The 12,744-nt window shown below is 39.5% G+C and overlaps 1 protein-coding gene across 1 annotated transcript in view; it reads right to left on the bottom strand.

Annotated features, from left to right (window-relative positions):
- The window catches only part of DSN1 (DSN1 component of MIS12 kinetochore complex), a 1,132,993-nt gene that overhangs the window by 524,683 nt on the left and 595,566 nt on the right, over window positions 1-12,744 (bottom strand). Inside the window, exon 7 of the mRNA XM_044084782.1 lies at window positions 11,307-11,366. Within this exon, the coding sequence (XP_043940717.1) occupies window positions 11,307-11,366 (60 nt within the window). The remainder of the gene's footprint in view (window positions 1-11,306; window positions 11,367-12,744) is intronic.

Here is a 12,744-nt window from a genome sequence, read left to right as displayed (position 1 = left end):
TGATTGGAGAGAGCTTTACCTCCAAGTTTGGCTAGATAAGTGCATCTCTCACAGGTTGTAGTGTTGGGTGGTAGGAGGAGAGGGTTGTCTGTGTACATGAGGCAATTTCTACATTGCCCCAAGATGCCCAGATTCATCAGATAGAGAGGATGGAATACTGGGAACTGACCCTTGGACATGCCTGAATAAAAAAAACTATTTTCCTCTAGATAAGTGAGGAAAGTGAGTACAAGAGCTGTTTTTCTCTAAGTGAGGAAAGTAAGTTCCAAAACGGTTTTCCTCTAGGTAATGAGGAAGGTTGAGTGCTGTAGTAATTAGTAGGCTATTTAGTGCTTACAAGTTCTGAACAAGTGCTGATCACGAAAAAGCAAATTCAAGTGCTAAAAGTAAGAATCTGTATCTGGACTAAACTAGTTACAGGAAAGGGGGGAAACAAGTGCAAATGGGGCTTTTAAATCAAAAATTTGAGAGAGGTGGAAAAACTGCCCAAACGGCCAATAACTACAATTTCTGCGCCAGAACCACTCCTTATGTGGTAGATAGGTTACCTAGTGCTTACCACTCGCACTGATAAGCTAGAAGGCTTCCCTCCAACACAGAAAGCTTGGGGGGGGGGGCGCGCAGAAGCTTATATACAGTCCTAAAGCTTGCGGGGGGGGGCGCGCAGAAGCTTACATACAGTCCTGGATACAACAAATCTGAATCTGGACTACACTAGTTACAGGAAAGGTATTTTTTTTGTATATACAGAAAAGTAGCTAAAACAGCAGTCAAAACAATTCAAATGCAGTGCAAGCTAGCACACGAGTATGTAGCAATGTTAGACCAAAAAGTTAGACCAAAAAGTTTAAAAAATGCAATTAAATTAAAAATGACTAGGTCCCAGATCAAATCTACAGTGGGGGAGGGCAACTGCAAAAACCTCCAAATTTAAACACAGGAATAGGGAGGGTGGGTATAGGAAAACCAACATCTTCATCAGAGATCTGAAAAACTATACAGTGAAGCAAAACTAACTGCACAACTCTGAAGTCAGCCAGCAATGATATAAAATTAGTCAAACAACAATTACCAGTACACAACTCAGAAAAATATACTCAGCTCTGTTTATCTCCAGATAGTTTGAAGAGCACTCTTTCAGGACACAGGAAGACTCCAGCAAAAAGTGCTTCAAATCTGTCAGTTCTTCTTTTTATTTATTTTTGCTCCCATAACACTTTGCCTAATGGCTCCTACATCTGCACCAAATCATCCTATTTATTCTGAGATGCTCAGATACAGAAAGTTCCAGGCTAGGCAACAGCCCTACAGCTCATTTGTTCCTTCCTATAAATAACAATCTATCAGTTTTCTGTTCCCTGGCAAAATTCAGGTGGCTAGGAGTAAGCCAGCTAACTGGTTTTGCAGATTGGACAACTCTCACTTCCTGGAAACACCCTCTCCAACAGCAGCAATTCTTCTGAACTACGATATGGCCATTTTTAAACCAGGTTCTCCTCAACCAACAGTGAGCGCAACACTTAGTGCTCCCAATAGGTGTCGCCAGTGTGGCAAGCCAGAGCAATCTCTGCCCCCTCAAGAATGGCCAGCCCCCACAAAGGCACCTGAGCAAATAAATCACACCAAGTTCCTTCCTTCTTGACTGCTGTTATCATGGTAATAATTTTCTCTAAGGAATTACTTTGCTGGTCCCACAGATTCCTGAGGTACAAGTGGATCTTTACCATGTGCAGGTTGGTGAGATGTATTCCCAAGGACCTTGACAAAGGTCCTTGCTGTCAAGTTCTGTTTTTTGGAAGGTGCATAAGAAGAAAAGATCTTCAATGAGGGAAGGATGTGAGTTTTTTTTTTTTTTTTTTTTTTTTTAATATTTAAAGACAACGCAATTACGCATATGCAGACAGAGACAACTTAGTTGAATACGTACACACATTCCACAAATGTACTTATAACTATACCATATAATACTTTATAATGACCATTTTATGACACCATCACAAATGAAGAATTGAATAACATAAAAACACATGGCATTGCCTATATTCCACTGGAATAGTTTCAGTAAATGGAGACAGTTACTTTTTGCTGTGCTGAATTGAGACTACTAAACAAAATTAAAATACAAAAAAAAAAAAATTTGCTTCCGTATAATGAGACTCAGCTGACCAACTCTGATCAAGCAGGACCAAACAAAAAGAAAAAGGCAAATTTAAACTTCAAATACTAACTGTAAATGTGTCTGCAATATAGATTATCTAACACTCATTCAGATACTTCTTGTTACTCAAAATGTTAGCAAACTCATCCAATTCCACAGTAACCTGTAGGTTCAATTTAAGCAGGTATTTTCACATTTCAACACAGTAACTATCTCATCCCTAAAATTCGAGTATAGTGGCCATTTAGGTATTACCCAAGGTAGGGTTCTCCTAGTCGCACCTAAATTCGTTTCCCAATGACAATTCTGTTCTAATATTTAAAATATCCTCTGCACCCAAGAAATCTTTGTACGAGAGGGAAAGAGACTGACTTTTTGTACAAAGAAATTCCCAGGTTACAGGAAAGTTGCAGGTGCTGCTGATTGCTTCTGAAGCTCTCCTAAGCAGATGGCTTTTGACAGGAAGTTGCCATGCCATACATATCAACTGTCAAGAATTTTGCAGAAAATCCAGATTTTTTACTCATATTTTTTGAATGTTCCTTTTCCCCCCCTCGCAAATCATGGAGGACTGAAGTCACTAAATAATGACAAACACTTGAATTTCAGCCCATGTCTTTCAGCAAATGCAAAACCTGTTATTCTATCAACTTTTTAAGTTTATAAGAACAATACTTAGAATTCTGTCCCTGAATTTTGGCTGTTGTCCCCATATTTTTAGATTTGTACTGTATTCTTACACAAAGTTAGGTAATGAGTACACGTGAAGACCCCACAGTCTCAACTAAGAAAACATTGTAAAGACTCAGCTACAGAAAGGCCAAATGGAAAGGAACTAAACTTAAAAATGCAGTCCCCCACCACAAACCCAAGAAACTGATGGGGAAAGCATATTTCACTTTTTACCACTACAAACTTATTCCATATAGATGAATCAAGGTTGGGTCTCTGCAAATGTCTGCTCAAGCAGGACCAAACAAAAACAGTAAGGCAAATTTAAACGTCAGACACTAATTACAAATGTGTCTGCAATTTGTTCACTGCACAAAACATTGTTGTTTTTTTTCACCCAAGCAAAACAAAAGTTTCCCCACAGACACATCTGTTGGTGATTCCACATGTAAAAAAAGACTGAACAAAAAGCAGAAGGATGGCTGTAACTTCCTTAGCACTGCAAAACGTTGTGTAATATCCTTTCCTCCATTTTGACTAGGGTACCTTTCTCTACTACTTCGGAATCTAGGAGCTGACATATAGTGGGCTGGTTGAGTTGTAAAAAGTCCTTGCACATGGCAGCAGTGCTGCTGAAGGGTGGAAACTGCCAAGAGTCTACTGCACATCCAGTACTTAAGGCTCAATGGGTTGAGGTTAGGAAGGCACAATTCTCTCCAAAACAGAACCTTACAGGGGGTTAGAAGAATGGACTAGGGATAAGAAAAGTGAGAGAGTCACAGATGATGGGGACCCTACAATGGCTAAATGGATCTTCATACTTGTAATCCTGTTGTTTTTATCCTGGCTCATCCAACTTTCCCAGATTGTTACATCTTTTGAAACAGTCTCTTTCTACACTGAATCAACTTTCCTGTTTTCTACAGAATGCCAGTGCTTTGTAAATTAGGTTCTGGTATATCTAGGCGCTAAGGGGCAAAAAAAGCTACTTCACTGAGTGGAAATTTGTAGATTTATAGGCAAGTACTCAGCTAACTGCCCTGAAGGGCCATTTTACAACTAGCCAATAACTTTGGCTTTGAAAATCCTGTGAAGATTGGGAAATAAACCACTGTGGCCTGACATTTATTTATTTATTTTACATTTATTTACTGGGAAAGTCCGACTGGACAAAGGTCCTTTATCAGAGGAGGCCCAGGGAGAAAAGCTCCAGATACAGGTAATAACATATACATAATTTTAACATTTGTTAGACATGTTCACGTCACTCACTTTGAAAATACATCAGAGGTACATAAAGTATACATACACACAAGAGAAATAATGAGTTTATATAACACATTTATATATATTGAGAGATTACCCCGGACACTGTCATGATAGATACAGCTAGGAATATTCCAGAGAAGTATCCAGTTTCGGATTTAAAACAATTTACATGACCACTAAGTAGAGTCTTGATACATTACTTGCATAGTATGAAGGTTGGAAGGCTCTTGAGACAGGAATGAATTACAAATTGCCAAACAGGGTGAGGTGTTGGCTTGTTGGCAGTAGGACAGGGAAGGGAGAGGGAACAGAAAAGGGTTAGTCATGTAGAGAGAGAGTATGGTGAAAGTAGGAAGAACATATAGTAGTGTGATTCTGCATAGTGAGAGTGAGAGCGGGAAGGGGGTAGGATATTAAGGATGACAGAGTAATAGAAGAAAGCTAGTTGAAGGAGGTGTTGAGATTCAAGAGGTAATAGGAGACGTTAAGGAAAGTTGAATGAGGGGTTAGTACCAGTAGGTAAGTGCCAGAAGGAAGGGTATATTAGCTGGGTAGTGGGATGTACAGAGTTAGGGAATTAGTAAAAGAGCAGTAGGCACAGAAGAAGAATTAATCAGCATTGTCACAGGTACAAGGCCATGATTGTTACAGGTGAGATTTTAATGACTTCTTGAAGGAGGTAATGGAAGTACTGGATGTGTTCGGGGAAAGGTTGCTCCAATGTTTTGGCAATAGTCTAGCTACAGAGGGATATACAGAGTTGAGCTGCAGAGTTATTGGGTTTGGTTATATCTAGTAGGTTTTTATGACTGGATCTTAGGAGCCTTGTTTTGGTGCATGGGTGAGTAATGTTTTGTAGAGCAGGGATTTTTCCAGGGTAGTGAAGTAGTTTGTGGGTTAATACAAGTTGATTATAGAGAATGAGATGGGGAAGCTGAAGCCAATTAAATGTTTTGAGAGGAGTGCAATGGTGTGAACTGTTGGGAGTATTGGTTGCAAATTTTGCAATTTTATTATAATATGGTAGCATTGCCTCCCTTGTGGAGTGGGGTGATTTAGGAGATTTTCCAAAGGTGAGGGACTAGATTTTCAGTTATGGAGAAATTGAGAATAGCTCAATATTACAGCTTGGTAAGTTTGGATTTTCAAAGATTGGTGAAAATTGGTGAAGCATACAAAAGAGTGGAGATGAGATGGGTCTGTGCAATAGTAGCTCTGGTGGAGTTAGGAATTGTTTGTTTCTGTATAGCATGGCAAGTTTTTTATGTACTTTCTTAAAGGCATTAGATATATGTATGTCAAATTTCATACTGCAGTCAATTTCAACTCCTAGGAGTTTGGTGTGATTAACTGGAGATATGACTGTTCTTGCTAGAGGTGATGCTAAATGTGATGTTATGAGAAGAATGCTTTGCAGGTGGAAAGAGAAGAAGTTTAGTTTTGTTGGGGTTTAATATAAGTTGTGAATTGGATAGCCATGTTTCTACAGCGAGAAAGGAGGATTGTGTTTGTTGTAGCAGTGATTGGGGGGAAGTGGGAAGCACAGATTAGGGTTGAGTCATCTGCATACTGGATGACAAGAAGCATGGAGTGTGGCAGTATGAAGGTTGCTAGTAAAAATAGAGACTAGCAGTGGTCCTAGAATGGAGCCTTGTGGGACTCCTGGAGAGACTGGAAGTAGAGGGGAGAATTCCTGGTTCTACTGTACTGATTGTTGGTGGCCTGTTAGGTCATTTTTAAAGCAAGAAATGGTGGTAGTGCTTAGATTTAATTCTGAGAGAGTGTTGATGAGTTTGTCATGATTAACCATGTCAACGACCTTGGATAGATCTAGGAAAATAGCGGAAACATATTTCCCATTGTTCCTGTGGTTGTTAATAGTCTGTGTGAATGACAAAGGCTGTCGTGGTGCTATGTGATAGTCTAAAGTCATGTTGTACTTTTGAAAGTAGGTTGTGAGAGGTTAGGAAAGTCATAACGTGTGTGTACACACCTTTCAAGTATTTTGGAGAGGATGGCTATTGGTCGGTAGTTAGCAAGTTCGGTAGCGTTGCCTCCCTTGTGGAGTGGGGTGATGTAGGAGATTTTCCAAAGGTGAGTGACTAGGTTTTCAGCTATGGAGCAATTGACGAGAATAGTTACGGGATAAGCTATTGCATCAGTGGCAATTTTTAAGAATTCGGCTGGTAGTTTGTCTGCAGAAAATTTTAGCTTTTAAAGCAGCTTTTTAAAAGTGGAGATGGGTTGTAGTGACAAAGAATGTTCAGTACTGGTTTGGGGAGCCATGCTGGTAATAGAAGGCATTTGGGAGTTTGATAGGGCTAGGATGGAGTTTGCAAAGAATTTGTTGAACTGAGTTCCTATGTTAGTTGAGATATTAGAAGTGGAAGGGGCAGGGCTGCCAGCTTTACCTGGTTTAAGTATATTGTTGATGGTGGCCCAAAATATTTTGGGATTGGTATCTGTTTTGAATGCTGTGGTAGTAGTTTGTTTTGTCTTCTTTAACCATTTTCTGTCTTATTCCTAAGCTCAAGATATTTTTGTTTAGCAGTAGGACTACCAGAGGTCTTCCAGTTTTCCCAGGCTTTGTCCCTGCTATGTATTAGACATCTAGTCTCTGTGGATAATCAGGGGGCACAGCTAGCTTTAATTTTGATGGTTCTTTGGGGTGCATGGTGGCCTAGTATGTTGAGGAATGTTGAGTTTAAGTATGATACACATCATCTAGGGGAAGTATTTTCAAGGGGTGCCAGTTGCAACTTGTTAGAGCGGTAATGAAATTTTTAAGAAGAGCAAGATTAGCTTCTTTGAAACAGTGTCAGTCACTATTGCCTGGCACATGAATTCATAGCAAGAGAATGACACTTTATAATTGCTTACCCACTCTTACAGCTGTGTGCGAGTCTCACAGTTCGGTCTCTAAATCCCTTATCAGAAATAACCTAAGCCACTAGTATTGGATCATGCTGGCAAATGATGGCTGTAATGGCCAAGGTGACCACCGACTATGATTTTATCATGTTACTTTGGAAAGTACTAAGGCTCAAGGTAAATTTTGATCCCTTACAGGCATCCAAGGAGGCAAATACAGGATCAACTAATGAATTCTTACATAAACACTGATGCATCTACTGAATTTTAGGAAACCTATTTGGCTTCTAAGCACTGGTGATTGGGAGTTCGTCTCCAAAGACACATTTTCAAACACAGTCTTGAAAATACTGGACCATCTGGGGTAAAGGTTTGTTCCTCAAATCCCAAGAATTTGGAGTACATTTTCTAAGCAGCAGATAACTCTTTACCCCCAGCAGTGACTCATCTCCAAAATGAACACTTCATGTGGGAAACTACATTAGCAGAGATCACACCACCCATGCTCTAGTCTATGGGCAGACTAGAAATTATCAAGCTAAGCTAAATCTTCTTCACCTAAATCAAACTAAGGACAACTCTAGGCAAGTCTTAGCCTTTCACTCTCAATTCTGTTTAAAGCAGCTGACGGGTATCCCTTGGTCTATGCTAAGGATCCCTGATGGTCCACATGTCCAAACCGAACAACCTTTTAATAACGGTTTTACCTGTTATTTAATACTCCACACTGTACAGAGGTTTTTTTTTTTTTTTGTTATTTATGCATCTCATTGTTTGTTTTTGTTGCGATGATACTTAGGTTCAAAAAACAAACTTGTGAGCAGGAGAAGATCCTGTAGCGTCATGTGAAGATGTGTGGGAAATGGTGCCCGTGTACAGCACAGTGACAGTACCACCAAATAACTGGCTATGGTCCCATCCAAACTGAGAGCCTACTTTCTACCTATGGAGTGAGTCACGCACGCGCACAGTCAGAACAGAAAAATATGCAAGGTACTTGGTCAGGAGAGGATGAATCCAGGCATTATGGGGCATAATACCTGCAGGCGCAGCAAGGCCTTACAGAATGACTGTGCCCTCATGCACCTTGCAAAATTCATTGGTAACAGTGCCTTTATTCAGCATCTCCATCTTTACAGATTATGCATTTTCTTAAGGGATTTTTTTCTGAAGGAAGTGTATTTTGAATGGTGGCTGAAGTTAAGCAGCAAGAATCCCTACAAGGTTACCAAAAGCCTGTGATCCAAAACAAGGCCTACAATTTTTAATCCTTCTAAAAAGCATTTTCTTACTGAAAGTTCTAGAATGTTCACAGCATAAAACATTGTGTTTTTTTCACCCATGCAAAACAAATACTGGAAATCTTTAGGAAAGCCTCCCCACAGGCACATCTGTTAGTGACTTTCTAAGAAGATCATGCCACATTAAAAAAATCCTGAATAAAAAGCAGAAAACAGTACAAGGGTAAGTAAAATGAGGCAGAAAGTTAATTATTTTCTGAAATAGTTGTCTAGAAGATTCTTCCAAAGGGAATATGTGATTCAAAGAGAAAAGACATGAAAAAAAATAAAAGGAATGGAAGATGCTGCATGTTACTCTAGTTACTACTTGATGTCATTTATGAGGAAGGGGACATCTCTACTGCCCCTGAACTCTGGCAGGAAGGCAGACATCAACCTGCAGCCAAATCACATTTTTCAGAATGTAATGTACTGCTGAATATACAAACGAATTCAACACAGGTATTCACCGTCTTACTAGCTCTTTATATAGATTCATAGGTACTAACTAGGCTATTAATCTGCGAGGATCTTAAGATGCCTGACCTTACTTTCCCCATAGACATTTTTAGCCAGTTTATTTTTCATAAAAATAACCCAGAAATAGGGCAAACCAAGAGATGCTGGGACAGCTACACATTTCCACTATCCAGAAGGACCAACAGTGCTAAACCAGTGGAGAATGTACAGTTACCATTACATTTGAATAGAGTAAGAGAAGTACTTGGGGAGTAAAAGCAGGCTCCATGGAAGTAGTACTCTTTGGGATACAAACCTATCCATCCAACATGTTCTATTTATTTTACAAAACAGATGGAGGTCCGTTGAGAGTGGGCATTTATGATACCAGTGCACTTGAAATTGTGCAACAGTCCTGACAGAAAAGGCTCTGTTGAAACTCTATACAAATGGCAGAGGTCACCTCTCAGTACCCTGCATCATACTGAGAAGGGGGACGAGGCTTTGTGATGCTCTATACCAGGTTTTACAATTTAGACCCTTGATTATTTTGTCAGACAGCGGCTGTGGTCAATCCAGTTGTGACAAGTTTTTAGACAGGTACACACCAAAAGGGCATTATACTTAGGACCAGCCTTTGGTAAACTGGTACCCTAGGCAAAAGGGCCCAACCACACCCCCCCACCACCACCCTTGCCCCCATTCTGGTCTACTTACACCATCCAAATTACTGTAAAAGCACCTCTACTACAGCAGCGCCCTAGGTAAATGCCTAGTTGGCCTATGCCTAAGGTCGGCTATGATGCTCAATCACTGGCCTAACGAGTGCAGAGTACAGTGGAATAATTGCATCCCTGGATCTGAACACAATACCTTTAGACATAAGCTGTGCAATGAAAAAGGACTTCCTTACAACAGTTGATGCATGCGATCCAAGGATATTTCATTATCGACATAGGTTGGTTCCCAGATCCCTAACTACAGGATCAATTTTCAGACATGATTCGTCAAAGTGATAGTTACAAGGGAAGTCATGCTTACCAAAGGATATAATTATACAAGTCTTGGAATTTAATCTTAGCTCTTTGGTTTTAACAAAAGCTATATCTTTGGTAAAGGCCCTCTTGGAGAATCTTTATGTCCATTGCAGTCATTTGCAGATTTGGTCAGCCACAAACCATTAACATTAGCTTACACCTCTGAGAAGTAAATGACAAAGAAAAGTAGCACAAGGAGTGAACCCTGGGGAACACCACTAGCAACAGATCTTTTGGAAGAGGTATAGCCACCCTTCCTAACTTCCTCGGTTTCATTTGCGAGCCAATTTGCTATACAGCAATATATGGATTGACATTTACCTGGGACAGTTTATGTATTGCACTAGAGTGGGAGGTCTAGATATGCACTGTGCACTATTTTGCTCTCATCCATTGCTTCAGTAACTTTTTAAAGTCACTGACTAGCTTAAGTAGGTAGGACCTGCCCTTAATGAAGCTCAACTGGGTTGGGTCAAGTGTCCGTACATTACCCATACCCTTATATATTAATTTCATAATGATCCTTTACACAACCTTACAGATAAGACTAGTCAGACTTATGAGTCTACAATTACCTGGGCCACTGAAACGCCATCTCTGTGCAAGAAAATGACTATTACTGCCCTCCATTCCTGTTCTGATGTTGATACTGAACAGCTTCTGTAGGGGATTAGACAAGTTACCAGATACAAAAGATGCACTGATCATGGTCCACCTACAGAACTTGTTCTTGAAAGATTTAAGTAGGGGTGTATGTGTAGGTAAGTGATCTGGGAATACTAAAAGGGAGAAAGTCTGAGCTAAATTTCTCGTCTGGCAGATTGGCTATGGGTCTGAATTTGAGATATTGTTTACTATTACTGTAGCTCTGTACAGTGCTGGGGATGGTTTCTGGCATTAACATAGTTAGAGAAGGCTTTGTGGTTATCCTTCACCTGGGTGGCTATTTTCACCACATATCTGGCTTTGGCTAATTTGATCAGGGCCCGGAGTTCCTTGTTTAGTTTAGCAAGAGTGTTTTAGGCATCTTGAGAATTATATTTATTTTTGTCTGCAATATTTTTTCCCTTTATTATAGAGCCTGTTTATATTTGGGTTCCATAACAGGGGATTATTTTTGAATTTGAAATTGTATTAATTTCTGAAGGGGACATGTGCGCCCATGCAGCTAAATTACATGTGCAAAAAATGTGTCAGTGAAGCATTCTGCATAAACATTGGGTCATCAAGATAGCAGGGGCTTTTGAATTTGGGCTGGTCATCACTTGGTTTTTATTAGATTAGCCTTCACATAATTTCTGAATATCACAGTATTATATGATGCTTCGGATTTCAGTCTTATGGTGAATGTGACCGACTTGTGGCAAGGACACTGCAGACATTTCAACACAGATCAGCCGGATCTTGCTGCAACCATATTCACCCTCTTACAAGCATTTTGCTGTAACTGAAAAATGATAGAGAACCACTTCAGGAAGCCAGTGACAAAAGGCCATGCAGCAGATAAACTGAGGAGATGCTGAAGCACGTATTACCACTAGCAGAAGACCATTAACTTACCTTGCATTCTGCTCCTTCAGCTGCGTTATTAAGGTTTCCTCATCAGGATTCACTGGAGCTCTGAAAAGGAAAATAACACCATCATTTGGAAGTGTTTCACACACACTGCGTAAGCCATGTGTGCTCTGCTCAAACTGCATTTATTACAGAATATCACCAGTAAAGATTAAAAAAAATCACTAGTAAGGATAGAGTATTCAAACTTTATGTAAAATATATACCCTTGATTTATTTTAATTTTGTTGAAATGGTAAAACTCTGTGATCCAAAGACACTTCACACAAGGTAACCTGGAGAAAGGTTCCACCAAAACATGATGCTTTAAAGCATAATAATAAATGTAATACTAACATTAGAATTTTTAAACAATTAAGTTCTTCTTACGATTACACAGTGTTACAGGAATTAGTCATGGCAAAGTCAACACACATTACTTTTAATGCGAATCGTTTAGTACTGGCAGAATGAAATTACTGATGTCAATTAGGGTAGTATCATACAAAGTGCAGTCAATGTACTTAAGGTTCACAGACAAATTAAGTAAATAACTGAGAAAATAATTTGTCCAACTAACCACGGCAGAGCCTATTAACAATTACTCTTAAACAATGAAGAAAAATAGGCATATACACAGTTAAGCAACATAGTCATAGGACAAGCTGAATAAACACAATATGATCTAATTAAACCAGAGTTTTGGTTTACCAATTAAGGTCCTAGTACACTTCTTCATAAAATCAAGCATACTTTCAGACTACTGTAGACTGCAGAAAAACTCAGTTCTAAAAAAAAAAGCTACACTGTTAACCATTACTCTTCTGTAGGAGCATGTCACCCTAAACATTTATTTATTAATGTGGGCATGTTTCTCTGGCTCTGTGCTTGCATTATCTTGTACATATAGGTTCACAGGTGTGTGCTAGGCTAATGGCCCTGGAGCCTTTACAAGCTTAGCCCATAGGATTACACTTTTGAAGGCACTACCATATGACTGGTTAGTAGCACTACTCTACCATAAAGCACCACAATGCCCATCTCAAGTCAAGGTGAAGAGTGCAACAGACCAACCCACTCTTCTTGTAGAATGTCATGATTACAGAGAATCTTCAACCTAAAATTATAAGACCAGATACCTCATCGAGCTCAAAAATGCTTAAGAAATTTTCAAAGACAGATTACCTCTTACTAAGTGATGGTATAAGAAGTTTCAACGCCCCTTGAACGCAGATAACATGGACTCCAATTCAGATGTGTACACCAATGCCTTGTACAACCATGTAAGCAGTTGTATAGAATTAGCTGTATCTGTCCACATTTAAAACCAGAACTTTCCAAAAAACAAGCCACTCTTGTGCACCCCTAGTATAAATAGGCTATACAACAAGAGAAAGAAACTAATATCAAAGAACAAGACGGAACTGGCTCAGCAGAGGAATAA

The sequence above is a fragment of the Protopterus annectens genome, chromosome 9.part0, assembly GCF_019279795.1.
Source record: "Protopterus annectens isolate FY-2018-M chromosome 9.part0, PAN1.0, whole genome shotgun sequence".
Classification (NCBI taxonomy): Eukaryota; Metazoa; Chordata; order Ceratodontiformes; family Protopteridae; genus Protopterus; species Protopterus annectens.
The sequence above is the reverse complement of the archived record's forward strand: the minus strand, read 5'-3'. Positions and strand labels throughout refer to the sequence as shown.